Source organism: Nothoprocta perdicaria, unplaced genomic scaffold (genome assembly GCF_003342845.1).
Source record: "Nothoprocta perdicaria isolate Ctin4 unplaced genomic scaffold, notPer1 scaffold_16, whole genome shotgun sequence".
In the NCBI taxonomy this organism is placed as follows: domain Eukaryota; kingdom Metazoa; phylum Chordata; class Aves; order Tinamiformes; family Tinamidae; genus Nothoprocta; species Nothoprocta perdicaria.
The window spans coordinates 5,911,080-5,938,491 of record NW_020454760.1 but is presented as its reverse complement, the minus strand read 5'-3'; the positions used below and the strand labels follow the sequence as shown (position 1 = coordinate 5,938,491).

The following is a 27,412-nucleotide window of genomic DNA, read 5'->3' as shown; positions in this document are numbered from 1 at the left end:
AAGGAATTATTAGTCCTGTTACTGTTTTCTTTGGCTCCTGTGCACTATATTTGTAAAAAAAAAAAAAAAAAAAAAAAAAAGTCAGTAAAAAAAGAACAATTGTAAAAAGCAAATATTTTGTACAAAAATACAAAGTTTTAAAAGCTCTTAAAAGTATATTCCATATTATTGATAAGAGTTGGACTATATATATATATTTATATAAAATCTATATATTCGTGTATCTGTATAATTCTCCTACATTTGGGATTTTAGCAAATGAACATACTGTTTACACAGATGCTTTATACGTTTTTCTATAAATGAATGACCAACAGTCTTAATCAGATTGACAGAAAGTCTTTTCTTCAAAGACAAAGTTACTTATGTGTGTGGTTACTGGTTGGGAAGAAAATCTATAACTGAATTAGTTCAACTGTATTTCTAGTAAGCTCCTGATATTGTGGGTAGGAAGCCCTGGAATAGTTTCAGGATGCTGAAGAAGAGTTGCTGTTGAATTCCACTTCAATCAGTTTTCAGTGCTTGCTTTAACTTTTTCTGTTTTGTTTGGAGATGTTGATTTCTCCCAGAATCTTTCTTCTTCTTTAAGGAGAGTTTCATAATATGAAGGTATCTGTAAATTCACAGCCTCTTACACTCCAAATGTTTGCGCTACAGTAAGAGAGAAAAAGAGAAAAATAAACAGGGAAAAAAGAAAAAGAAATACATAAAAAGTATAAATGCTTTTCCAAAAAGGAAGCTTGCTGAGGTCAAGGTATCTTAAAAAAAATTAAGGGAACTCCTCTGCAATTTCTGTAAGTGCAAGAGAAGAAATATCTATAAAGCATGAAGTTTTGCTGAAATAATACTTACATAGGAAGGGAAGAGCTCCTTTTACCGCTACTTGATGTTATTCAGTCTAGACACCCACACGGAGCAAAATGCATTTAACACTAACTCTCAAAATAGGGTCTGTTTTGGAAGGCTGATTCCCAAGCCATCACAAAAACCAAATCTTCCCACTGCACAGCCATTGGGTCTCCAAAAACAGCTTGCAGGGTGGCAGCATGGCTCAGGTTTGGAGCACACATACCAGATCCTGCCTGACATGCTAGGTACATTGAACATCTCCAGAAGATGGTCAAGATGCAGAGCATACCATATTATGGCCACTTGGGGGGCTGGCCTTTCAGAGTGTAATATATAAAGAGTACATATTGCACGGAGCATTAGAAGAGCTCAAGCTGGCCTCAAGCTGAGTAGAAGAGGTCTAAGGGTGACCTTTTCCTCAGCACATTTCTTTAGCATACGGCCATTCACCTGGATCTTCTCCCCTCTAGCCGGGTGAAGTGTACTTGAATTTGGCCTGATACAGGTAGGGTGAAATAATCAAATGAAGTGCTTGCTCACCTTTGTCCATGTCTTTTTCACAAATGAAATTGTTAACATCTTCACAGTAAAAGTCATTCCAGAACCCAGCGTAGATTAGCCCGGCGCAATCTTCCCCTGGCCCGTGCCCATGGCTCCAGTTATCAGGTTGCCCAGTTTTCCAGTTTCTTTCAACAGAAGAGCAGTAGATATTATTGCACAACACAGCCCACATGACAGTTTTTCACCACAGGAAAATTAGCAAAAACATCATGAGATCTGTTCCGAACGGGAAATACATGTTGAAACAAACAATACATGACTCTTGCAGAAAATGGAAAACAGATGTAGTACAGGGACGGGAATCTATTCAGCCCCAGGCTGCCAAAAGCTCCAAGGCCTAAAATTAGACCGTTAAACTTAACTTTGTTTTCTGAATGTACATACACATACAGTGCTCCATGCACACTGCTCCAAACCTGCTCCCTTCACCAGGAATAGCCGGCACGCTCACAAGATGCACGGGATGATAGGATGGACCGGGGAGGTGCTCAGCCCTCCGGCTGCACCAAGATGGGCCTCTCTGAAGGCGCAGCAGAGATTTACCTTTTTTTCCATGCCTATGTTTGGATGGGACATGAATTTTCAGACTAACACATAATTAGCAAAGTCTATGTACACAGATCTTCCGAGATCAAAAAGCCTCGATGGTGCAATTTAATGCGGCATGTGAAGATCCTGCAGCAAATGTTTCCTCCTCATCCTGTTTTTGTTTAATAAGGAAGACAACATTGAGACTTAAAAGCTCCATTTTCTTGAAGAAACAGGTTGTTGAACTGAGCTTGTGATTGCTGGCTGATATGGTCTGTATTCAGCTAAAGAATATGCCTGCCTGACAGAGAGCTTGACTAGGCACCTGGGAAGACACACAGCTTTCCAGAAATAATTAAATGTTTCAGAAATCAGTAACTGGCAGCTCAGAGGTTACCACAGGCCACCTAAAACCACAGCGTGGTGGAAACCTAGTGGAAGTAGTAGCTGAAGTGGGAATCAGTCACAGCGCTGCTATAAAGACAGAAAGATAAACGGTGGGAGGGGGAAAAAGGGAAAGTATTATGGCTCATTTGAAATACATCTGACTTTTTCCATATTTCTCATCAAAACGAACACCAATGAGATCACAGCTGATCATTTTGTAACATCTGCCTGTTTTCTTGGAGAACAGCATGCTCAGTTCTATAAATTCTTTAGTTCACTCTCAGTATTAAAACTTTGGGTGGTTGCAATTTGTTCTATTTAGGACGAATTAGGTGTAGCCCAATGATTCCTGGCGAGCTGCCAATTCTGTTCTCAGCTGGCCAAAGCTTAAACACCCTTATTTCATGCATTTTCCTTATGCTTAATGCTTTCCACTTGCAATTGGACTTTATCTAAAGGCCAGGCATTTTTTTTTTTATCAGAGTGAGCACTCTATTTATAGCAAATAAGGAAAATTCAAACCAAGACAGAAAACAAAAAACCAAAACCAAAAAAAAAGAAACCCCTCCAACTGTCTGTGCTTCCCATCTCCACTTTGTAATAAAAGTCAGGAGCAAATTTTTTGGCAAGAAACACTGTGATGCGTAGCTATGTGATGCTTTCATCCAAATATGCAGTTTTCCTCCTGGCAAGGAAATAAAGTCTTGTGCATGGCAAAGGAAGAGAGAAATAAACAGTCCAGTGGCACCCAAAGTAAAGAATTAACAACAAATTTCCGGATTCACTGGATAATTTCTAGATGTTGCTCTGAGAACTGTCAGTAATAACAGCTGCATCTGCACAGAATAAACAGCACTGCTCTGCATTTACATACGTGTAAACTGGTAAGGATCCATCCAGCCATCTCCATTCATTTTCTTTCTCGGAATCTGTAAGCCCAATCCAGAAGCTGCCTTTCCCAAGAATCTGCCTTTTTATCCATTGCTGTGGAAGAAAGATCTCAGTCCATAACAAACAAACAGGACCTGTTTGGAACTAATGGGTGACTCTTGCTTCTGGAGCATCTTTGTTATGCTAAACATAAATGTATTGCTAAAGAGATTTTTCTGAGATAAGGATGTTTCACAAGTTAGCTCTGCAACCCCTCATATCATATCATATCATATCATATCATATCATCCCCCTCCATAATGCTGTTTGCATGTGAAACAGAAAGATAATCATGAAAAACATCTCGATATAAAGTCAGAGGCAACCTCACATACATATTTACTAAGAAAAAAAACAGCAAAGAGTAACCAGTTATATCTTGGTGTTCCCACCGCTATATAGTCACCAAAAAATTATCTGGAATAGTGATTAAAACATAGCTAGATCTACAACTAGATAAAAACACGTGTAGGTCACAGAAGTAGTCCTAGGCTGTGTGTTTTACAAGAGACAATTAAAATATACATATTTTCAACACTGCCAGAAAAATATATTTCAATAATATGCAAGGTACAATGGACTTCATCTTCAAAGGTTCAAAACTCCTTAAATCCTCACCAACTTTCCTGTGTGCTCAAATGTGCACTATGTTCTGCTCATACTGAACACGGACTAGCTGCTGAGGTGCCAGAGTGGACAAAATGCTGCCTGGAGCCCATCACTGTGTCTACTTCCCTGATGCTTTCAGGGAATTAATGATGCTTTCAGCTTCCCAGTTGCCCTGTAGCTTTCAGAATCTCCTAAAAGCCTCTCCATGAAAAGCAAAAAGAGAAGTTACCTGTTCCTCTTTGTTGTCTATGATAACCAAGCGTGATTCCTTCTCTTCACAGAACACTTTTGCCTCTTCGAAAATTTCTCTTTCAATTGAAAAGTAGTAACACTTTTCTGTAAAGTTCTTCCAGTGAGGAGAACAACCTGTGGTGTGAAACTTTTGTGTTAAACTAATTACTGATAAATCAATGAGTCAGCAGTATCTTTCTGTGTGGGCCTAAAATGAAGTGGAGTGTTACCCACCCATCTACAACATGCTGTTGTCTAAAATAGCTATAAAATGGACCCTGACTCAAGGTATGAAACCAGCATGACCAAGGGGATTATTTATTACTCATATTACTATTGCCTTGTCTTTAGCTGTAAATATTAAATCCATTTTGGAGCACTGGAGGAAAGACCAACACGTATGGCTTCCCTTGAGAGTGTTCCTTATTAGGAACCTCAGAGATTAAATGGACACTCATGTAACAAAGGCAATTTTAAACCAGTATCTCACTGGTGGGCACTCTTCATTAGGTAGATTGGTATCTCAGTAGCAGAGTCCATGTGGTATTTAGATAGCTTACCATTAGCCTCAGGCACTGCTGTAGGTTCATTCTGTAGAGCCATTGGCATTCCTGGACCTGGGGGCCCCGGAGGGCCTGGTGGGCCCTTTGGACCAGGCAGCCCAGGGACTCCAGGCAGCCCAGGCAGTCCTCGGGGTCCAGGCACTCCTGGCTCTCCCACTGTTCCTTGCAGTCCTTGAAATCCTGGTGGGCCTTGTGGCCCAGGAGGACCATCTTTTCCTTGTGGCCCTGGTGGCCCTGGGTCTCCACTTGGTCCTGGCAGACCCGTCTTTCCAGGAGAGCCTCTCTGACCTTTGGAGCCAGGTGATCCTCTTGAACCTTTCCCTCCTTTTTCTCCCGGTGGCCCAGTTGGCCCAGGTGGGCCCTTTTCACCTGCAGGTCCTGGAGGTCCTGGCTCTCCTTTCTCTCCTTTTTGTCCTTTTAGACCAGCGGGGCCAAGAGGGCCTATAGGTCCTCTGTCACCTTTAGGTCCCCTTGGACCAGGAGGACCTGAAACAGTACAAATATTCAAAGTTCATTCAAAGTAGGAGCAGAAAAAAAAAAAGAAAAAAAAAACAGAAGACCCAATGGGGGTCCTTGTTTAATGTATCTTGGACCACCCACACTGGATATTCAGCATCTTGAAAGCCTCATCAAAAATACTTGGAAAAGTACAGCTGCCTCTCAGGTGTTACGTAGCACTGCTCTTTCCTGAGCACCTTTAAAGTACAAGATACAGAAGAAAAACTTGTGATGCAGCTTGTCCTGTGAACTGGACAGTCGCATAATACCATAGGTGACTGGGAGAGGTGCCACTTCCTACAGGACAAACTCCGTGCTGTTTATATAGTAAATAAATGCAGTATTACATTTTGACATTTTCATTCTCTTTCAGCTATACTCCTTTTTCCTTCTAGCTCTGTCTCTTCTCTTGAGACTGCAGGACTGCTACTGCTCATATGACCCTGTTTGGTGCTCTGTCAATATTAGGTTGTCAAAGGAGAAAAAAAAAGCTGCATATTGAGCAACAGGCCAGCTGTGAAGAACGACCAGAAGTATTATCTGCTAATTTGTGCATTATAATGAGAAAAAGAGCAATACATATGATAGGAAATGGGAATATTATCACTTTTTTTTCATACATAGGCATTAAAATAATTTTGGATTCTGATCATGAATGAGCAAGTGCCTCTCCAATGTCTTCTTTTCTTCTCAGATCTACATCAGAGATGCATTTCTACACTGGAGTCTTCAGATAGGGTTGAAATGAGAAAAGTTAAGGTGATTTATGTATAATCCTGGCTCTAATTCAGACCTGTTCTATTTGGATTCTACTTGAAGAACAGGATTTATATTTGTCATAGTTTTAGGCCTCACTGGCTCACATCAGGTTAGCAATATGACTGTTCTTTTCATTTAGAAGAATATTTGGCTAGGAAAAGCCTCCTAAAGTTGATGTTATTCATTTCTGGAGAAAATAAAATATCCAAGGATTAAAAACTAAGCAAAGTAGGATGTGTTCTGGCAAGCTAACAAGTGGCTTAAAGTGAAATAGTAACTTGTTTTTCAGTAAGGGCGGACCTTCCTGGGAATGGTCCAGCTTATATTTTTTAGCAATTTCCGCCTTTGCAGAGATTGGTTTCTTGAGGTTCCACACCTCCACTAGCTTATTTTAGAAACTAAATCAAAAGCAGATCCAGTCAGTCAGTTGGAATAAAATTCTGCTAAGTCAGAACTTTCTTTCATAACATTCCCATTCCAGATATGCAAAGAAGGGGTACGAGTATTAGTAAGGCAGGAAAATACAAGCTGTACTTTCATTTCCAAAGTTTAGGATTATATAACAGAAAAAAAAATCCCAACATGTAGTGGGGAGAAAAAAAAAAAACCCAAAACTTTCACAGAATTAAAGAGGGTTCTGCAAGCAGGAATCCAATACAGACCACAATGGGTATCACTAGAAAATTGGCATACCTTGCAGGATAGTGAAGTTCTTGATGAGCTGGCCATGTTTGGAATCTACCAGCTTCATTTCTTCCATAATCACTGACAAATTGGCAACTTCAACATCTAGTCTTGACCTCATCAAATCCTGTTGCACCTTCAGAGATGCAGAGTCTAAGCGAATATTGGCTAGCGTGCTGTTCATAAAAATCAGCTCATCTGAATGTTTACTTAAGGTGTCTGTACAAGTTGTCCTGACCTCATTGAGATTGCTAGTCAGTGTCCGTAGATGGTGAGCAGTGTAGCTGATGTTGCTGATGATGTTGACTATATCAGTTTCAAAGACCTGGAACCGCTCTTCTAGCTGGTTGAATTTGGCAGCAGTTCTGTTTTCATATTCTTTATGCTGTTCCTGGAGATCCTTTAGATTTTGTTCATTTGCTTGGGCAATTGTGGTGATGTTCTCCAATTGCCCAGTGAAGGAGCTGAGCTGGTTGTTCATGTCTTCAAGTGTATCATTGTTAGCTTTTGCCAATGCTGAGTTGTTGGCTGCCAAAGACTGTAAATTCTGTACTTTCTCCTTAAGCCAATCAGTGTCCTTCCGGGCTTGAAGAACAACCTGCTGCAGATTTTGAAAGTCATTCTTGATTCTTAGAATGGCCAAACTTGTATCTTCCATTGATTTCTGTAGAGCACTGATAAGATTTCTTTGCTGTATTTGTGTTAGGTTTAAGTTGTTCAGGTTCATGATGGCCACATTATGAGAGTGCACCTGGTTTTGCAGATTTGTTTGGATATTACTTGTGTCCTGTTGAAGATTGTTAATATAGCCAGTATATGCCTGAAGAGTCTTATTGACACTGAGGATCATGAAAGAGTTGCTATCTAAGACACTTTTCATTTGGCTCTGTCTATCATCTAACACATTTTCAGACTCCTGCAGCTTCTCCAGTGTATCTTTGTTTCTGGTAGTTTTCTCTGCAATGTCATGAAGCTGCTGACGAAGAGCCAGAATATCTGATCTGAAGCTAGACAGTTCAGTGTTTGTGTTCATGGCTTTTTGTCCAGCTTGGTCATCTGTTAAGACAGGAAAAAATTGAAGGGATGTATTTTTTAAAATGTAGTATTATCAAGCATGATATATATTAAATACACTTAAATGTCAAAATGTTCAATCTGTCTGTCAAAATGTTCAATCTGATTGTCAAAATGTTCAATCAGTAGAACTCCTATACTATCTCATCCAAAAGAGTGAAGTCATAAAGCAAAGTTCTGCGCTAGAATTAGGTGGTCATATATGGGGAAAAAACTATAGTTAAGAATTATGATGAATATGTGCTTTAAAGTACTGCTTGTATCCTGAATAAAAATTGAGTGATAAGCAGAATTTAAAATATTGGAGAAGGGTTTTTTTTTTTTTAAAGTTCTGGAGCAGAATTGAACAGTTCATATTCTTCCTTATTCTGGCAGTAAAATCTTTTCACTGTGATTTAGTACATACAATTATTTTTTTAAAAAAAATCTTGATTTGAATTTTAGAATAGTTCTTATATCTGCTGTAAAACAAACTGGGCTAGAGACAACGCTAGTAGCTTTGCCAGCAGGCTACTCCAGATATGACAGGATATGATGCTTTTCTTTTTTTTACATTTTTTTTTCTCTCTAACATACCACTAGTGCTTTTAGTGACATTTGTTTTGCTGTTATTGTTTCCCCATGTTCCAAGATTCAGGAAGGCAAAACCTTTAATCTTTGAGGAACATCTCTGTTCTTGCTTACACTGCTCCAGAGTATACTTCTGGGAGCTCGTCTGAGTGTGATTAAGCTCCTAAGGCGGCCCAGCTCATCAACTAGGACATATAAACCAAGGAAATGAGCAGTCAACACTCAGTTTTAGGGAAGATTCCCTTTCTTGACCTCAATCATTTCCCTCTGCTCCACACAGTTCATATATTTTTGTCCTCCTCTAAGTCCAGCTATGTCTATGAATTACAGCGTCTTAAGTCTTGAGATGATTCCAAGAGAAGACAGGATGGTTTTCATAAACTGTGGTGAAAAAGACAGTTTGGTATGGAGCTTTCTTCTGGTATTTTTGAATGAGTCATGATGGCTAATAGCAAACGGTGAATTAAAAGAGAGACTTCAGTCTGAGATGTGTAGGGAGTTTTATGCAAATTGACACTCTGCCAAAGCTCTGCTCCGCTCCCTGTCATTGGTCTCAGCCTAGGACCTTCTCGGCTATACATTTCCAACTCAGTTAAAGCTCAAGTTATATTGTGTTCCTCATGCAGTTCTGACAATTGCATAGCTAATCCCTAGAAGCCTTTCTTTCATTTATGCCATGTGGTTTATCATCTATCATCATTTATCCAGAACAGATCTCTTCTATGACTCTCACACACATTGCCCCATAACTATTTTAACTTCTTCCACAGCAAGTCAACTTAAATGGGAACAGATGGTCCTGAGTATCTTGCTGGTTCTGTGTCATCCAGCCAGTAATATACAAAATGTTTGTGAATGAGCTGGAACTAAAGTCTTTTAAGTTGTGATTTAATAAACCAAACAAGCCCAACATTTTGTACATTCTTTTAGGTAGAAGATTTACGTCTACAAAGGTATCACTGCAAGTACCTGTCACTAAATTATCTCATATCTTTGAGAAGTGCAGTGTGTGAATATTTCAGAATGTACTTTTAGAGAAGAAATAAATATCTATGAAGCTAAGTAAAATATGTTTCAAGAAGCAAATGCACATGTGTATATCTATCTATAACTATGTCTATAATAAACTAATTGTATAAACTACAAGTTTATGTAAAAATATTTTTAAGTACTTGGATACTGGATATGGAGATAATGGATAATATCTTGTCATGGTCAGAGATTCTGCAGGCAAATCCCGAGCCCTTATCTGCCAGGAGAATACTCTAAAGGCATTATGCAAAGGGCTTTGCTTGCATGTAGATTACCTAATTTCTTCAGACCACTCTCCACCTCTGTGAGTTTTTCTGTGTATCTTCTGTGGGATGTTTCCAGGCCACCTGTCACATTATCCATTTTTTCTACAACTAGGAGAAAGAGAACAGTATGTCATGAAAATAAGAAAAGTGAAATTACGAAAAAAAAGGATAGCAAGTGATGAAGCAAACCAAAAGAACATTACCAGCATCAAACATAAAAATCCCTTTAAAATTGCCTTTCTCGCCACTAAACTCTATTGTAATTCTGTTAAATGTCAGAAAGATGATCTCTTATCTGAACATGTGACCTGGCACTCATCTAGAAAGTTCTTCAGTATGCCAACAGTCACCAAACAGCTTTTTGCTAGTCAGCAGTCCCTCTCAAGAGTGAAAAAAAACCTTTTTGAGAGTTTTCCTGATGAACATATGTCTTTTCTCTCAACCATATCCCCAAGCTAAATGCACAATGTGGTGTGATTAACATAGGCTCAGAACTGTGTTGGGAGAATTGCTTTTATATTGCTATGGGCAATTCCTCCTTGCCTCCTAGTTATCAAGCTATCAAACTTTTCACAAATTTGAAGATGCAATTATTAAATATTTTTAAACAACTTCTAGTTACACACAGCACTCCACGTCTTCTTACAACCATTCCAGCTCATTAAGATTGATGGATGGTCATCCAGTAAGTGCAGATTTAAGGTTTTCTCTCATGTGCTCTTTTTTTTTTTTTTTTTTGGATAATGTTTGTAATAAAGCTATTTTCTTGTCACTGAGTCAATCGGATGATTTGATGGCATTGACACAAAAATGGAAAAAGACATCACAACAAAACAAACTTGCAAAACTGAGACCTCAAAACATGTTGAAGCAGCAATAAGTCTTACTCGTACTGGTCACAATTGGCTGTGATACCTGGAGAAGATCATGTTTGGCCTGAAGGATCACTAATGATCACTCTTAAAAGGTCTTCTATCTTCAATAGTTTGTCTCCAACTGAAAGCAGTAAACTTAATTTTATTGTGCGACTGGAAACCAGAAAACAGCCTTGAATGAGTAGGGTCTGACCTGAAAGATGCTCTTTTTTTGGCACGAAATTGTCAGTGCCTTACCCAGATTAACTGATGTGAAGTGCAGAATTAGCTGTTTTGGGCAAACCATTTCCTTTATTTTAATTTTGTCTCTTTGCGATCTACAGGGCAAAAATGTTCTCTGTTGCAAAGAACAGTCTCGCTTTCTGATCATGTCACCATGGAAATTCATTAAAGGTCCTCCAAAAGAAGCAAAAACTTCAAGCAGTTGCTGACCAAAACAGTAAGAAGTGTCTACATTGGATCCACTCTCTGAGGTTCAGTCAAGAAACAAAAAGTCCCATCTGACTAGTGCCTGTTGGCCTGAGGTAATGACAAGCACTGTCTGAGAGAGAGTTTAAATAAGCAGATGGAAGTCGCAGTGGACACTAGTCAAAAAAAAATCAAAATAAAGTCTGACCACAAAAAGACAACTAGACAACTATCAGAAATTCAAGTTCAGTGCATGTTAATTTTCCTTACTGAAGTGAGTCAGAGGATGGTCATTCACTTTAAATAGACACTGGCTGGTGTGAGAAAAATTACAACTTTGGGGTTGTTTTTTTTTGCATTTTACTTAAGAAAGTATGTGAAAAATAACGATTGTTTTATTAAGGTTTCTGAAATAATTTAGTACTTTTTTTCTGAAGGTAAACTAACAGTAAACCCAACTTGCTATTCCTTGGTGACCTTGATGTTTAACTCATGTTTTGGTTTTAGCTTTCTCCAGCTAACTATGCAGTTTTTACCACCAATTTGGAGGTTTGTTTTGCCTCCCATTGAGTTATTTTTGTCTGCCATATTTAATCTGCTGATTAGTAGCTTTAGCATTTTAAATCACAAAGGATATGTAAATACCACGTAGGAAATGAAAGTTTTAAAAGTAGTTTTGGGCTTTATAAACATAAGTGTAGGAGGTAAGTTTAATGGAAACTTAGCTAAGAGATTAAAAGAATCCCTGATGCCAGCAGAATTCCTTCTTTCAGTGTAATATCACAATAAAAAAGACAAGCCAAAAGTCTGATGCAGAAAGGAAAGTTCAAGAGCTTTATAAAATTTTATTTTGAGTTCTCTTCTTCCATTAAGGCTTAATTCTTTCCTAACTAAATAAAGTATTGCAATAATTTGTTTGACTATGTACTGTGATATTGCTTTTTTTCCTTTCTCTCTCCTGACTGCACTGGTGTTTTGCCAAAATCAAGGTTTCCCTGCAAATTAGTTCTTCAGGCTTTGCAGAGACAGAGAGGGCAAAAGGCATTATTAGGACATATGACAATTTGCTGCTTGGAATTGTTGAAGGGATTCTTTGGACTGAGAAGGATTCCTTTCTAACATACGCCTCCTTCCTTGGAATTTAGATGGACTGGTCACCCCGAGGTCTTAAGGTTAAGGAACAGGACATGCATTAGCTGTGTTCCTATATATTTTTCTTTCTTTTTCTTTTTTTCTTTTTTTTCTTTTTTCTTTTTTTGGCTTTTAATGGGTGAGGAAAACCTTTTATGCTTGTCCATGACAAATGTTGCTTGGTAAAGCTATGATATAAATGCTAGTCATGAACAAGTGACTGCTCAGAACAAGAAGTGGGTTCAGCTTGGAAACTGTGGGTTGAGAAGAGGGAGGGACACTCCTTCTCCCAAGGGGAATTTTTTGGACAGTTTCCTTATTCTTTTACTCCTACACGTATAGGAACAAAAGTTTGCCAAGGCAAATAGTCCCTCCAAATTGATATACTGTTCCTGGTGCCAAGTAAGATCTGATTCTTCTAATAAGCCCCAGAACGGCATTATTACAGCCATGTAATAACACTCTCTTGAGGGAAATTCCTCTAATCCCAGACATTTAGTGTCTGGGTTATTAGACTGGAATGATCACACCCTCACCTGTTGTAAGCAGATCTCTGCAGATTTATATCTCTCCAGCTTGTTTAGCCAAATGATTTTATCTTTATAGGTCAAGGACAAACCTCTGAATCCCGCAAATTTCTTTTCCTCAGAAACTTTCTTTCAGAGGCCAGTTACAAATTCTTTGGGAAAATATCCAATCAACTATATACATACATTTTTATTTTTTACATTATATTTTCATGTACTATATTATCTTTGGTTTAGAGCGAAAAAGGAGCATCTATGTGACTCTACCTACTCTTAACGTTCTCTCTTCTCCCTTGCTAAGCTTTCTAACCCAAACAGTTTTCATTTTCTTCCCACTCTGAACTGTAACCACTCCTTTTAAATAAGTATTTATCCCTTTCTATTTCTACAATTTCCTTTTCTTTGCTGGCAAAGGACCAAAGGTGATGTCAGTCCTGCTAGAAGTGCAGCTGCTGGCAGCGCACAGCACACTGCATGCTAATCGCGTGAGTATTCACCCAGCTTCTGGGAGGATTTTGAAGCTATGCTTAGAGCCATACAAAAGGAATTGGTTTTCTGCAGGGTCCAGATATAATACTCACAGTGTTACTCATTTTCTTTGCCTTAGCCGAGTCTCACATCTCATGCCTTCAACTTTTTTGGGTGGTGACCGCACAACAAGCAGACCATGACGTGGATCTGCTCATAAGCACACTGAGGTGGCTACAGCCAGCAAGCCACCACTATGCAACTGGGCAACGTCAAGCTGCCTTTTGCAATGTGCCCTACTTGGGACTTGCACAGATGCCATTTCCTCCATTATTGGGTGGCCCAGCTGGGCTCCCTGAAATTACTGCCCCATCTTCAAAGAGCCTTTTGAGTTTCCTCATTAAAGTAGTTGTGGGTAACCCAGTACCTTGGCACCACCTTCCTGCCTGAAATTTTCTTTTCAAAGTAATATTGAACCTACACTTGGAACCTGTAATAAGTATTACAATTATATTAAGATCATTCCTGCCTCTCCATTAAATATTTATCTAGAAAGATGCTGGCATCTATAAGGAAGTCTAGTGAAATCAAGGTGATAGTGGGGTGAGTGTCCTACAGATTCAGTCTTCAAAGATCAGCAATATAGCACAGAATTTTGAGTCCTTCAGCTAATATTCTTTCATAATGAAAATGATAATTCTGTTCTAACCTTTTCCTCACATTTCTTAGATAATTTCTAATCTTATTTCAAAATGTTGTAATTATTTAAAATGCAAATCCAAAGCTGCAGCTTGTTGATGTGCCAATTGTACAAGAAATTCCACCGTCAAACATATTCATATTTGAAGTGTAAACATAATAAATTACCTAATAAGCAGACATACTCTCTAAAACTCAATTAAAAGTGAAATTTTATGCTTGATACATACATACCTTTGTATCCTAGAATGGCTACTGTAATTGTTAACAGGGCACATAAAATATATAATAAGATGATGGAAAACTTCAGTGCCCAGTTATTTTTACATTTGGTACATTGAGTCCCCTCTTGAATACCTGCAAAAGAGGATTTTAAGAGTTTTAAGACAAGGGCAAAAAACACATTGCTGATTTTTTCTCCCCATTTTTTCTCCTCCATTTTCTAAGGAATGAAATATTTGTTAGCAGATAATAAATGGGCAGCTATTTGCCTGTGCTGCCTAAAGAGCCTCCATAGCTGCTGAAGTTTAGTTATACAGTTCTGTTTCCCTGGATATATAGGTTATATAGGTTCTGTTTCACTGGATAAAACTAGTACCATTTTCAGAAGCTGCTAACAAGCCACGGGAAGCTTTGGAAGTCAAAGTTGGTAGAACAGCTTCTGTTAGCATCACACAGTGAGAGGTGTCTCAGCATCCAATCTCCCTACGCTGGCAACAGAAGATAGTAAATAGGCAGAATGAAAATACAGAAATAAAGCTGTGTTATGAGAAGCTGATAGGAGTATTGGACCTGCTTTGCAACCACTACCACAAATGGTTACTATGTGAATACTTTCTTTCCATATGGAGATTTTTATTTATTTACTTTGGTTTGGAGAGTACAATTTCCAAAGAGAATAAGGGAAATTATGCTGGTAAAACTAGCAGTAGATCTATACTGGTAGAATCATGCTGATGAATTTTTTTCCAGGTAGACAGGTTTATTGGAAAAAAAAATCTTCAAATTGAGAAGCAAATGTAAAATTTTACTGTTTGATATCTGAGTTTTTTATGGCATGTTTTGAAATCAGTCAATCTGTTATGGGGGGAAGCTATATCCCCATTTTCTCCATACAATCCTCTGGAAGAGCTTGGCAGTGGTGGAAGAGTTGAATAAGTCACCAAGAAATTCATGAGAAAGATGATTGTGTAAAAACAAGAAAATCTGATGCCTGTGCAGCAATGAATAAACTGGATTTAATCTTCCTTCCAATGTGCATTAGGTAGATCAGGGTAAATGTAGCTTTCTGTGTCTGTCATAAAATGCATTTCTTTGATATTCTACTCTATTTGTGTACCATTAGTGGAGTCCCACAGGAAAGCTTTAAACTCTAATAAATTGCATGTACCAGATTACTTAACTAATCAAAATTTGCTTTGTAACCTTTTATGAGTAACTTATATTTCCCCAGGGTCATTACCCACAGCTGACTCTACTTTTCCCAACTCATGACCCTCTGTAGAGCGGCTTTTAATTTTTCACTTTTTAAGAGGAAAGCACAGAACTTTTCCTCTGCATTTATTGAGGACTGGTGACTGACATACCAAGCTAAGTCAACTGTATTAATCTCTCAAGGAACAGCAGTTTCTAGTGATTTCCTTAAGCCTACAGCACTTGAAGCTGGGATTACTATACTGAAGCAACTCAGGAAGAGGATTTATACAATGTTTATTTGACAAGGCATTTTTCTCAATTCCCTTTGCATGCATATTAGCCTTGGACAAGGCAGAAACTCATCTCTCACAGGTCAGCTCCTCTTTCTACATTATGTTATCTCATTTTTCCTGAGCCTTTCAGCTTCAATGTCATATCCTGTTGCCATGTGATCAAAGTGATGTCATGGATCTCCAAAACTTGCAATTTAGGCATGAGACCAGCTGGACACATTCAGATTTGTTTTCAGCTCTATTAAGGGAAAAATAAAACAAAGACTGCAAGCATAAATCTAAGAACAGAAACCGCAGAAAGGAAAAGACTGAAGAAATCAGAAAGGGAATATGCGGTTTTCCAAAATTTTATAGTAGGCATTCAGAGATGGAAGTCATTTCATAAGGGTGACTTATGGCATCTGAGGCACCTTTTTGCTGCTGTTAACTGAGTGGCTTATTGAGTGCTTGGGGCTGTGCACTGAATGCCAGACTCTTCTGAAGGGGTTAAAAATCAAATTCCAATTCTGCTGGTCTTTGAACATCCTACATACCAAAGACCACTGGAAGTTTGGAGCTCAACACTTCATGTTCACCTTCTAACCCCCACTGGTAACAGAAAGCTCAATTCTAATATTGATGATCGATAGACTGCAGAGATACAAAGTGCAGAGAAAAGCAGAAATAACTAAAACTCTGACAGCAACTGCACATAGCAGCTTCACTTGATTCCAGTGCTGTGTTAGGGTTACTCATACTCGCTTTTCATCGCTGTACGCTGACCTCCTGGATAGTGCAACGGGCTGAAAGCTCTCCGATGTCACTGGCTGTATTACAGCTCATCATCTACTATCCTGTATATTCCTATACTTCATGAAGATCAGGTTTCACTTGTCCCAGTCCTCGCTATCGCAGCTTCAATAAAACAGCACTTAGCCTTTTTGGAGCTCTCACTTTCAACGTATTTCAAACTGACACCAGAGAGGCACCCCAGCAAAAGCCAGACTTTCCCTTCTTTAAACAGTGCAGCCCTGTTGGGATCAAGCACATAAACGCAGTGCATGAAAGCAACCACGTGGGTTAAAGCGATTGCATTAGGTGAGCTGGGCTGGAACACTATATTGCCTTGCTTGAACGTCAGCTTAAACTGCAGCTGTCAAAGCCACACTGCCTTCACCTACCTTGTCCCAGGGCCAAGGCTGGAATAAAAAGCCAGGGAGCTGTAACAGCCACCTTCTTTTAAATTTTTATTTTTATTATTTTTTGCTAGAGATGGATACTTTAAAATCTTTTACCACTGAATTTATTCTTTACTACAAGTACATGCCTATTAATTCCATTGCTAGTACTGTCTGATCTTACAGATTACTAAATACATGAAAATTACTAAATACTTGAAGTACTAAATACTTCAGTACTTCAAATACTTGAAGTGTACTTTGAAGAACAGCCTTAATTTTGTGTGGTTGAACACCCTGGGCTCTAAGCAAGGTCAAAGCTGGGAAGGCAACCCTCTAAGGATGGACCATAATGTTACCAGGGCTCCCCAATCCCTCAAAACATGGAGCCTGGATTTGACTCATGCTGTTGTTCTTCCCCACCATCCCTCTTCAGGACCAATTCCAAATAGGATAGTTCTGATATCAGAGGTGCATATCATGATGGGGACACTATTTTTTATTAAAGGATTCATCTGAAAAGACACAGTAACCAAAACATTAAGAAACAACAGCTGGGAGGAGATTGCCAGCGCTCCCTGCAATCACACAAAAGCCAGCAGGCTGGCCTAAAATACATAGGTTTGTCATAAAAGTTCAGAGTCAAGCACTGACAGAAACCATGTGTGGATTTTAATTTAACAAAACTTTGACCAGAATCAATTTCTTTTTTACCCACGTGGCTGCCTGCTTTCACGACTCACCCAAAATTTAGTGTTCGTCCCAGAGATTTTCAATAACTCATCTAGAAAGCTGGAAAGGTGTAAGGTAAACGGAGAGGGAAAGACCCATTCCACTGATACAACAGATGTTAAACCTGCCAAACAGTGCTCTCGGCTTAAGTCAGATCTTCTTGGTTTGTTATTGCTACTCTTTGTGCAGCGAACTCCTCTCTGAGTTCGGGACACATGGTTTTAATGTTGGTCTGCTCCCAGACATTTGTCACTAACTTCAAAACCCAGGGAGTCAAGGTCACTTCCGGATGATGTGCATTTCTCACTGCTGATTTGATCAACATTTAATAAATATCAGATGGGACACTATGTGCCTCGTTTCACTGGACACATGCTTTTTTCCCATTCCATTCCCTTCCCCGACCTATTTTAATAAGACCTCTGGTTTTTCTGTCTCACTGTTGGTAAGACATCTGGCCAAACAGACAGCAACTCAGTACAAAGAGATCCTGCTGGCTCACATGCTTTGGGGACCCCCTTCTCTGCAAACCAAGATGGTCACAAAAAATATGCAAGTGAGACATCCCCCTGTTACCAGGCTTTGTAGTATTTGTTTTTATAGCATTCCATTCCAGCGCCTGAAGACTTTGTTCTCATGCAGGGGGTACACATCTGCAGATTCCTTCTGGACTCCAGATAAAACTGAGTTTGTTTTCCTGAGAGGGAGAAGGCTTGACTTTTGTTGTTGTTGTTGTTCTGTCTTTTACTGGGAAACTGAATATCTTTCCTTTTTATTGTGGAGTAGATACCCTCCAAAATGCCCGACTCCTCAACTGTCTTGTGCTTCAGGAACTAGGTCTTAAAACACTTGAAGAGAATAAGCACAATTATTTTCTTGCTCAATAATTGCTTTGGCTGGCATTTTTCTCCATGTCCTTTTCTTGGCTAAGGCTCTGGGATCTTAGATGGCCTCACAATATTTCTCCTAGCAGATGAGTATTCACAAAAATATAAGGCAATCCTAACAAAAATGTGCTGATAAGGTAACTGAAGAACTGTAATGCAGGATAAAAAAAAAAAAAAAAGTACATATATTGGTTGGAAGAGTTTTTTCCCCCAGTGTGATTCACATATAGAGAGATAACAGCCCTTGAATCTCCAAGAGAAGACTACCAGTCCAGTTTATAGCCTTAAAATGATATTTTTTTGAGGCTAATGCTTTTAAATCTGATGGGTGGTACATCTATATTTGAAATGGGTGTACATGCTACGGACTATATCAGTTTCTGTAGAGCATGTTCAGCCACTAAATCCAAGATTTTTGTCTTCTTTCCTATGTGGTTTTACAGGTTAAGAAGCTACCCTCCATGGTAAAAATTCCTGTGATTCTCCATGAGAGGTTTAGTTATAGTCAGCAAAAATGATGATTCAATGGCTCCATATGACTAACAGAAAACATTGTTCAGAAAACAATCGTTCTTTATAACGGCTATAGAGAGCAAGAAGTGGGATTGGCTTAAACTTTGCTTTTTTATACTTTGAGATAAATCTGTCTTCATTCAATTTAGAGCATCTTCTTGTACGATAAGGCTATAGCTTGACCCGAGGCATGACCTATCCCTGTCTATCTCCTTGTACTATAAAGGCTACAGCATGATCTGAAGCAAGACCTTTCCTTGTCTACCTTTTCCCTAGCTCATACATACTGATTCCTCCCCATACATGGGGGTGATTAGAGTTATGTAATGGGGAGAATCTATTGCATGAAGCAGCAAGGATAGCATTTGTTGAAGCTTTTCTCACTGTTGCACAGTGCCACAGCTGCCCTCCTGCAACGTTCCTTCAGCAAGGGCTAAGTGAGCAAAATTAAAGTCTATCACATAACAGGTCTTCAAGAAAGCCTCAAGGCTAACCTAACTGTAGGTTACAGTTGTGGAGCACCTTGCTGCTGAGATCCTTGCTAACTTGATTCAGGCAGGGTCTTACTCCACTGCTCTCTCTTCTACACAAATCCATCCACAAGGCTTTCTCGGAGAAAGACCTAGTGACCAGGTAAACCCAGACCTGCATTATATGTTTTTATTATATGCTGTAAAACAGGTGTGGTGCTACTGAATCACATCCTCTGCTTCACTGCCCAGCCCCTTGCCATGATTTCCCTCCTCCTTGGCTCTGGGCCCTGTGAGGGGCAGCCTTCCTCCCACATCTTCTCATGGCTGGTCTCCTTAATGGCAAGTGGTCCAGCTAGCACAGGTGCCGCAGAGCTTGCTTACACAGGTAGGGTGATTTTAACAGCTTCAGATTTTTACAATGCCACTGGAAAAGTAACATCACTAGTGTGCTGTCACTTGATGCAGAATTTCATAGTTTTGCTTCTGATTTTTCAGCTGAAGAGGGACAAATGCAAGCTTTGCTTATTTTGAAAAAAAAATCTGTTTACCAGGAAGCAATTACAGTGGCTCGCTTGAAGTCAAAGCAGTGGGTAGGTACTCACCTCACTAGTGCCAGCTTTCCTGTACCATGTGGAAAATCATGAAACATGGCAGGGGTACAGTGGCTGGAACAGCCACTCTGTATTTCAGGTAAACACTGCAAGACAGTGCCTCTTTCTTCACAAATTAATAAATAAATGGACTGAGGCCGAATCATTTCATCCTTACAAGTTTCTGCAGTGCCCTGCATGATCCAATTGCCTTGCTACAACACTGGTGTGAGTAAACTCGGGGAGAAAAAAAATCTAACTTCTCCCCTCAAAACTTCAAAGTCCCATATAAAGACTTAGGTGTTTGCAGAAAGGCACAGCTCCTGCCAGAGGAAGCGTTGCCTGTTACTATTATCTTGTCATGAGCTTCACATTGTTGGGTTGGGTTCCTTTTTTGCCTTGATGCTCCTTTCTGGTAGCTGTTATGTGAGAATTTCAGCTTGCATTTTAAGAGTATACTCCTATTCCATTTAAAAAAAAAAAAAGAAAGAAAAAGGAAGAATAATCAGAAGAATCTTAAGAAATGTTTCCTTAAGGCTGCACACCAGAAGACCAAAAAAGATCCTGCCCTGAAGTGCTACTTTGCCCCCCCTAATCCTTCCTTCTCCTTCCTGCTGGAAGGAGAGCAGGCTTTCAAGTTTCCACTCTCTCCTGGAAAAAAAAGCAGGGCAGAAATCAGATAGGCACTTCATCCTCAGATCAGGCTTGTTAGAAGAACACAGGGTATTTCCAAGGAAATGGAGGATTTTCTTCCATCACACACCTCAGAAAAATCCCACCCTTCCTGATCTGCAAGTTGAGGCTTGACATTCCGTATGCAGGAGAAGGAGGGTAAATTCTCCTCCACAAGACCAAATCTGTCAGAGGTAGTGGCCTCTTCCCATAAATCCATAATCCCACATCTGACATAATAAAGAGCCTCAGAGGGCCAACACTATTATCTCTGGAAAGCTTTCTGCCTAAGACATACTTTACTCTATGTAATGTACACAAACCCTTTCATTAAAGAAGGGAAGAGCCCTCATTTTTCAGCCTGACCATCATCTCTCACTTATTTATATAACCCAGCCAGCATTTTCCCTTTGGCTTTGTTCTTATTCACAGTAGACCAGAGATTCACAGTGAATTGTCAAAAATCCTAATTACACACTTCAGTAACCATCACCATTTAATTATATACTATTTCCAAACAATGTCCTACTGTGATTAAACACTAAATACCTTAATTGAAAGGATACAAAAAAGCCCAACCACAGCATGGGCTAAGCAGAGACCGCTGAGTGTCTGAATCGTACGTTACACAAATATTATGCATAGACTTGAAGGACTATCATGGTAAATCTTACAAAAAAAATAAAAAACAGACTTGTACAGTTTAATGTCCAACAGTAGAAATGTGGTAAGAAGATCACACTTCCAGAGGGTCCAATATCCCATAGACTAATAGATTCAAACACAGTCTAGTGCTCAACTCAAACAGGAATAAAACCCACAAGTGGTAGTGCTTTTAAATAACTGTCTGGAACAAGAGAGGTATCCGCCCTCAGTCAATGAAAATCAAACGAGAGATCATCCAGTACACTTCTCTGGAACAAACCCTCCAAATTTAGTTAAGCCATTCACAAGAGAGAAAAAATAGAAGAGTTAAAGGTAAATAAAACCTCATATATAAATTAAAGACCTGTTCATTAACAGTCAAGATAGCCACAACACATTACAGCAAAAAGCCCCTCAAACTCTAGCCCTAAAAAGAACTGCAGACTGATGGGCAAGAAGATAGGAAGCCAGATGTATGGTGAGATCAAAATCACATCTTTTGGATTGTGCAATAGCCTTCTAAGACAGTCTGTGGATATCCCATCCAATGATTTAATTAAAACTAGACTGAAAAAAGCATCAGCAAAGATGGATCTGTCCTTCAAAGTTGTGATATTTAGCCAGATGGCTGAGTAATGTTATTTCTTCTCTTAACTGACTCTATCTGTGCCTAACATTCTTAAATAAATGAGCTTCCTAATGAAACATAATTCCTAATGAATATATAATTTTGTTACTAATATACATAATTTTTAGTCTTAACTGAAATTACACTAGACTGAAAGGCTGAAAAATAGTAAGCAGCCGCTAAGTATATATTTTACCTAATAGTATGTATTTTTATAATACAATATTTAGGTGTTAGTGACCTTAGTAATAGTATTACATTAACTGGTAAGTAGAAAAAACAACAACTCTGCACTTTGTGGCTTATGAAATACATTTCTTTAAAAGGGCAACATTATCTTGGCAAAGGCTGCAAGTCTGCTGGGTCATGATACAGGCCACCAGCAACACCCGTACTGCACACAAGGGGTGGTATCATCCAAAGCCCAGGTGAAAAACTCATTCTCCTGTCACGTGCCTTTATTGTTAAGTTTTACTAACTTCTTCTCTAGTACTTCATGTTGTTTTAGACACAGTGATAAAAAAAATGCTAGACTGGACCTTTGCTTTATAGACTGAAGACAAGCTCATCCTCTCGAGATGAACTCCCCAGTCATAAACGAGGCAATGATTTTGTATTCACTCACATTGCTACAAATAGCATTCCAACTATGCATAAGAATTAAACTTTTTTTTTCTCTCCACGTGCATGCATAAGTCAAACGGGAATACTTGGAGACCATCTGTTCCATGGAAATTTCTGTGGAATGTATGTACGTGCACATGTGCACTTCTCATGGAATTCAGGCAGGTCATTTATTTAAGGGCATTATAAAATCCCATGTGTCTCTGCAAACTTGTAACTCATACAAATCTTAGCCAATTTTCACTAGACAAAAGGATGCACACTTGATGCCCTTCTCATTCAACAGATATTTTTTTTCTAGCTCCACCACCTGGTGGCATGGAACAGAGTAAAGCTTTAACTATGTGGGATAGCACAAAAAGTGTACTTCTGTTTTTCCATCAGTGCAAAATACAGATTGCGTCTGGTGAATCTTTTAGAAGGGAACAAAAATAACTGTCTGCAGCCTATGAACAAGTATGCAGAAGAACAAAAGCTTTAAAGAGTTCTAAAGACTGATTCGTTGGAATTAAAATAAGGCACCTCTTTTTACAGTCTTCTTTACAGCTTCCAGCTGAAATACCATAATGAAAAATTGACAGAGATGAAAAAAATAATCAGGAGTTAATACCTCAAATTAATATGCAGACCTTCATCTACTCTTATATACTGGAGAAACTGATAAGGCTTCCATTGGTGTCACTGAGATGAAGAATTGCCTCTTTCCCAAGTGGACAGTCTAATCAAGAACATTATTTGGAATTTGAAATAGCTACGTCATCACAAAATAAGTATTGAGAGTGTTACCAGTAGTGCCGGTTATTTCACAGTTAAATAGACCCTTCATTTGGAAGCAGGACAAGTCACTAGACTTTTGCACAAAAATATTGAGGTCCATGAGGAAGGGCATAGCAGGACCATATAAAAGAACGTTACATTAAGTGTATGGAACCACGCGTTGATCACCTACTAAATTATGTTTGTGAATGAAAATAACCCAACAGGACCATATAAAAGAACGTTACATTAAATGTATGGAACCATGCGTTGATCACCTACTAAATTATGTTTGTGAATGAAAATAACCCAAAGCCACTTCTGACCAGTCTTTTCATAACCACAATGATATTGATACTCTCCAGTCCCAACACTGCACTGCAGCACCACCATCTCAAAACAAAAAGAGAGGATCCCTACATACACTTAGGTCATGGTCATAGATCCATGGGTGGTCATTTCATTTCTAATCTCCTGAGATACGTGTTCAACTACAACAGAGAAATTATGTTTAGGTATAAACACTGTTCCTCTGGAATTGTGCTGGTTGACTCCCCTCAGCTGAATCAAGAACATGGCATTAAATCAAGTCCAGAAGAGACTGGCTGGCAGCAGTGGGGTTTATTTTTCACCTTGCTGCCCTTCTAGAACTACTTTCTAAAGGAAGGACTGTTTTTCAGAAGTATTGCAGGTTTGATGACAAAGACAATAAATGCTGTTTCCATCCTCTGCTCTAACCAACTTCCCCCAAAATATTTGCCTTAGGCTTTATCTCCCTTTTCTGAATCTAACTTTCAAAATAGATGGTTTCTACTATAAAGCTGCATTTTTAGGCTAAAATGTGGTACTATCACCCACTTCAGAAACCATCTATCAGCTTTTCTCATTCTGCTGTCCTCTTTTCCCTCTCCCCAGTCTCTTCAATGTCTTGCAGTATCTCCTGAGCTCTCCTCACATCTTGGCTCATACACACCTCACTAACATCCAATTTCCTAGATAAAAACAGATTTAGAATAAACTCCTCATGACACCTGAGCATTTTTTTTTACACGGTTGTGCCAGTTTGCACTGGCTGTTTAACACAAGCTTCAGCAGTTCTGATACTGCATGGAAGCAATCCATTTATCATTACTATTTCTGTGATTTTCCATATTTAAAAATCTGCATCCAAGGAGAAGTTCTCATTCCATAAATTGCTAGATGAAGCTTCCCACACAGAGGCACAAATGTGGCTGGTAAATGCAATTCTTGTTTTCCATTCTAGTAATGAAATGAGCAAATGTGGAATGTTTTTTTTGACATGCAGCTGAAGAATAGTGGCATTAAATCTGCTCACTGCAACTGAGGGAAAAACAGACCTACCTAATGTCAATGGAACCACATTGTTAAATAGGTGACAATCCTAGTGCAAGCACACAAACACAGAAGTTAAATTCATTCAAAGCATTAACCTACTAAACCCACAGAGCGTACACACGCCTCAAAAATCTGTTATTTTAGACACCATGGGAAATTTGACTGCCCCCCAACAAGGCATTAAACATGTTGCTACAGTAATACTAGTACTGGTAGCAGTAGAACCTACAACATACATCCATTGATGAATTTGTTAAGAAGAATCCATACTCCTTTTCCCAATAGCTTAAGGAAAGCTAAGTCTTGGCAAGCCATTATTTCAGAGTCAAGAAACTTTCAGGCCTTGGCTCTGGAGCAGCACAGAAGGGAGAGTCTGTTGCAAGGCTACCAACTTCAGCAATTCCCATGGCTGGGGGAGGGAGGCTGGGAGTCCCACCAGGCATCTCAATCTCCGCTACATGTTTCACCAGGGGACTGAGGGTTAAATTGATCCAAATACTTTTTAACTGTTTTCTTCTGAATAAGAAAAGTGGAAAATCCTTCTTAAACTCTAGGAACTTTAATGGAGAGTAAATTCTGAGCATTGAAGGCCCCTTTAAATAAAGGGCACAACATGCAACAGAAACCTATAGATACAATGGGATTTGCAGTGTTACTTCAGAATTTGTAAGGGAAACCTGTACCTTTTTCATTTTTTTTCCTTAATTGATGTGCAAATATATTAGACATTCTTTAGAAACATATAGTCCTATACATCAAATGACCTCAAACTAATCTTAGCCTGCATTTCAGTGAAAGCAACCCTTAGGTAACTGAAAATATTTGCTCCTTTGGAGAGCAACAGTTCAGAAAAGGAAGAGGATGGAACTGATTGAATTTAGGCAGATTTGATGTGTAAAATTTTTAACAAATGTTTTTTTTTCTGTGGTTAGGACCAAAGTCTGTTAGATCACATACCTAAATACCTGCTTTATAGGTTATACATTGACTTTCAGTGTTCCATTTGGTTTTGAAAGCAGCTTTATCATGCCTAGTAGCTTTATGACTTTAACATGTTGAAGAATGCTGAAGTCCTCAAATAATGGTTGTAATATTCAGGATTCTCTACACACTGTTGAAAATAAATGGAAAATAGAGCCTTTCCGTCATAATGGTAAAAGGTGGCAAACACACAGAAGACTTACAGAATTATACCTACTTATGTCATGCCTGTTTTTTAACTCTTACCTTTTGGCAAATAGTAAGATTAATTATTCCTTGAAGGAAGGAGAAAAACTGAAGCAAATCTGGGGTTAGTATTTAATGTCAAGGTCAATAAATCTTGATTTTTTACTCCAAAAGAAGTCAATATCTGATGTTATTTATGCCATACTCTGCAGCTGCTCTTCTGAGCTCCAACAGAGAAATACATCCCACCTTTGACCCATCATCTTTCAACTTTGAAGCGTGGAGACATTATAATTTATTTGCTCAGTGCAACCATTACATATTTTCATTAGATCATGGCACTGAATGTGCTTGCTGCTCCGATATCAGTTACACAAGTGCAACCTCGCTGGCTTCCACAGTTACGTGCAGTTTGTATCAGTGTAGGGGAACCATTCAAATCATCTGGAAAGTGTCTTCTTCCTAATCAAACTGAAAGCATAGAACTAGAGCAATGTAAACAGTTAAACAGGCAATTCAGTAAAAGTTTTAAATTAAAAAAAAAAAACCCTAAAACAAACAAACAAAAACCATGACACTATAGCCCATTCAAAGAAAACCTAATAAACTTCAAACCAACTCCTCTTTCTTGTGTCTTCAGAATCTACAGGTACTGAGCCACCATAATGCCCTAAAAATTTTAAAAGAATAAACTGAAAAATAATATTCATATATTAAAATATTTTCAAAAATTATCTGTTTCCTCAACAATTTCATTTGACTTAGAACATTATTTCTTGGCTGGTTCCCTGTATGTCAATTTTCAGCTCAATATGATTTTTTTTCCATGGCTGAACTATATTCTCCTGAAAAGCAGACTTGGAAATGTTGAAAATTGTACATTGTAGCTAATGGGATACATCACAGACAGGCCTGAGAGAGAAGACTTTAGTAGAGCTTCCAGTGTGAGTGAAACCATTAACATGAATTTAATATAACATATGTTTTGTTTGTTAGGCATATTTCATACATCACCTCCTGGTACTCTAAAAGAATCATATTCAGGACTCCACAGGGAAGAAATATTTGGACATATGAGACATGGTATTTTCCACATCAAATACTAATGGTTTTCATTACTTTGTGTGCTCTTCTTATACTGCATTATGGGTCTGATCCGCAATAAGAGACACTTTCCTGTTTGCTGGTTTGCAAGATGAATTACTCTTCTTAAGTCTTGGATAAAAATATCTTTAACACTGTGAAAATGAAAGTTTTCAAAAATATTTCTATGGAGAATAAATTAATTCAACTCCTTCATATCCTGTTACAATTACGCTGGGATTTTTTTATTGACGAGATCAAAGGTGAAGCCTGTGCAATTTTACAAGATGAATACAATGCAATACAGTGTAGAGTTGCATATGCTGATACAAATGAAACCCTAAAACAGATCAAAACACTTGATGAGGGTCCTGGTAGCTTGTCTGAATGGATGAAAGAAGATACATGCAATGAAAGTGTTGTGCACCTTCAGAAAATTGAAGGGCAGCAGAATTTGTTACGCAATTCCTTCTTGCTTCCACTCCTTGTTTTATAGAGATCTTTGCTAAAGGAAAGTTACGGAAATTTCCTTCAAGTGTTCTGCCAAGGTGCATGAACAAATTCAGGTCAAAACCTTGCTATACATGGACAGAAGCCAGAGGACAGAAGAACGCTGCTTTTAATCACTATTTCATTAGTTACTAAACAGGCTTAGCTGCTCTGCACTATTTTGAACCATCTGAAAAAGGCATCCAACACTCCATTTGTGGGACATCTCTCTTTGGCCTCTCTTGGCCATTGACACAAACATTGCAAGGTTCCAAAAAAAAA

The 27,412-nt window shown here is 38.7% G+C and overlaps 1 protein-coding gene across 1 annotated transcript in view; it reads right to left on the bottom strand.

The window, feature by feature from the left end:
* Positions 1-225: 225 nt before the first annotated feature.
* The window catches only part of COLEC12 (collectin subfamily member 12), a 90,332-nt gene continuing 63,145 nt past the window's right edge, over positions 226-27,412 (bottom strand). The window contains exons 3-10 of the mRNA XM_026035470.1: positions 13,884-14,006; positions 9,551-9,649; positions 6,609-7,655; positions 4,656-5,144; positions 4,094-4,230; positions 3,200-3,309; positions 1,390-1,535; positions 226-651 (exon numbers count right to left, since the gene is read on the bottom strand). Of these exons, the coding sequence (XP_025891255.1) occupies positions 632-651; positions 1,390-1,535; positions 3,200-3,309; positions 4,094-4,230; positions 4,656-5,144; positions 6,609-7,655; positions 9,551-9,649; positions 13,884-14,006 (2,171 nt within the window). The 3' untranslated portion in view covers positions 226-631. The remainder of the gene's footprint in view (positions 652-1,389; positions 1,536-3,199; positions 3,310-4,093; positions 4,231-4,655; positions 5,145-6,608; positions 7,656-9,550; positions 9,650-13,883; positions 14,007-27,412) is intronic.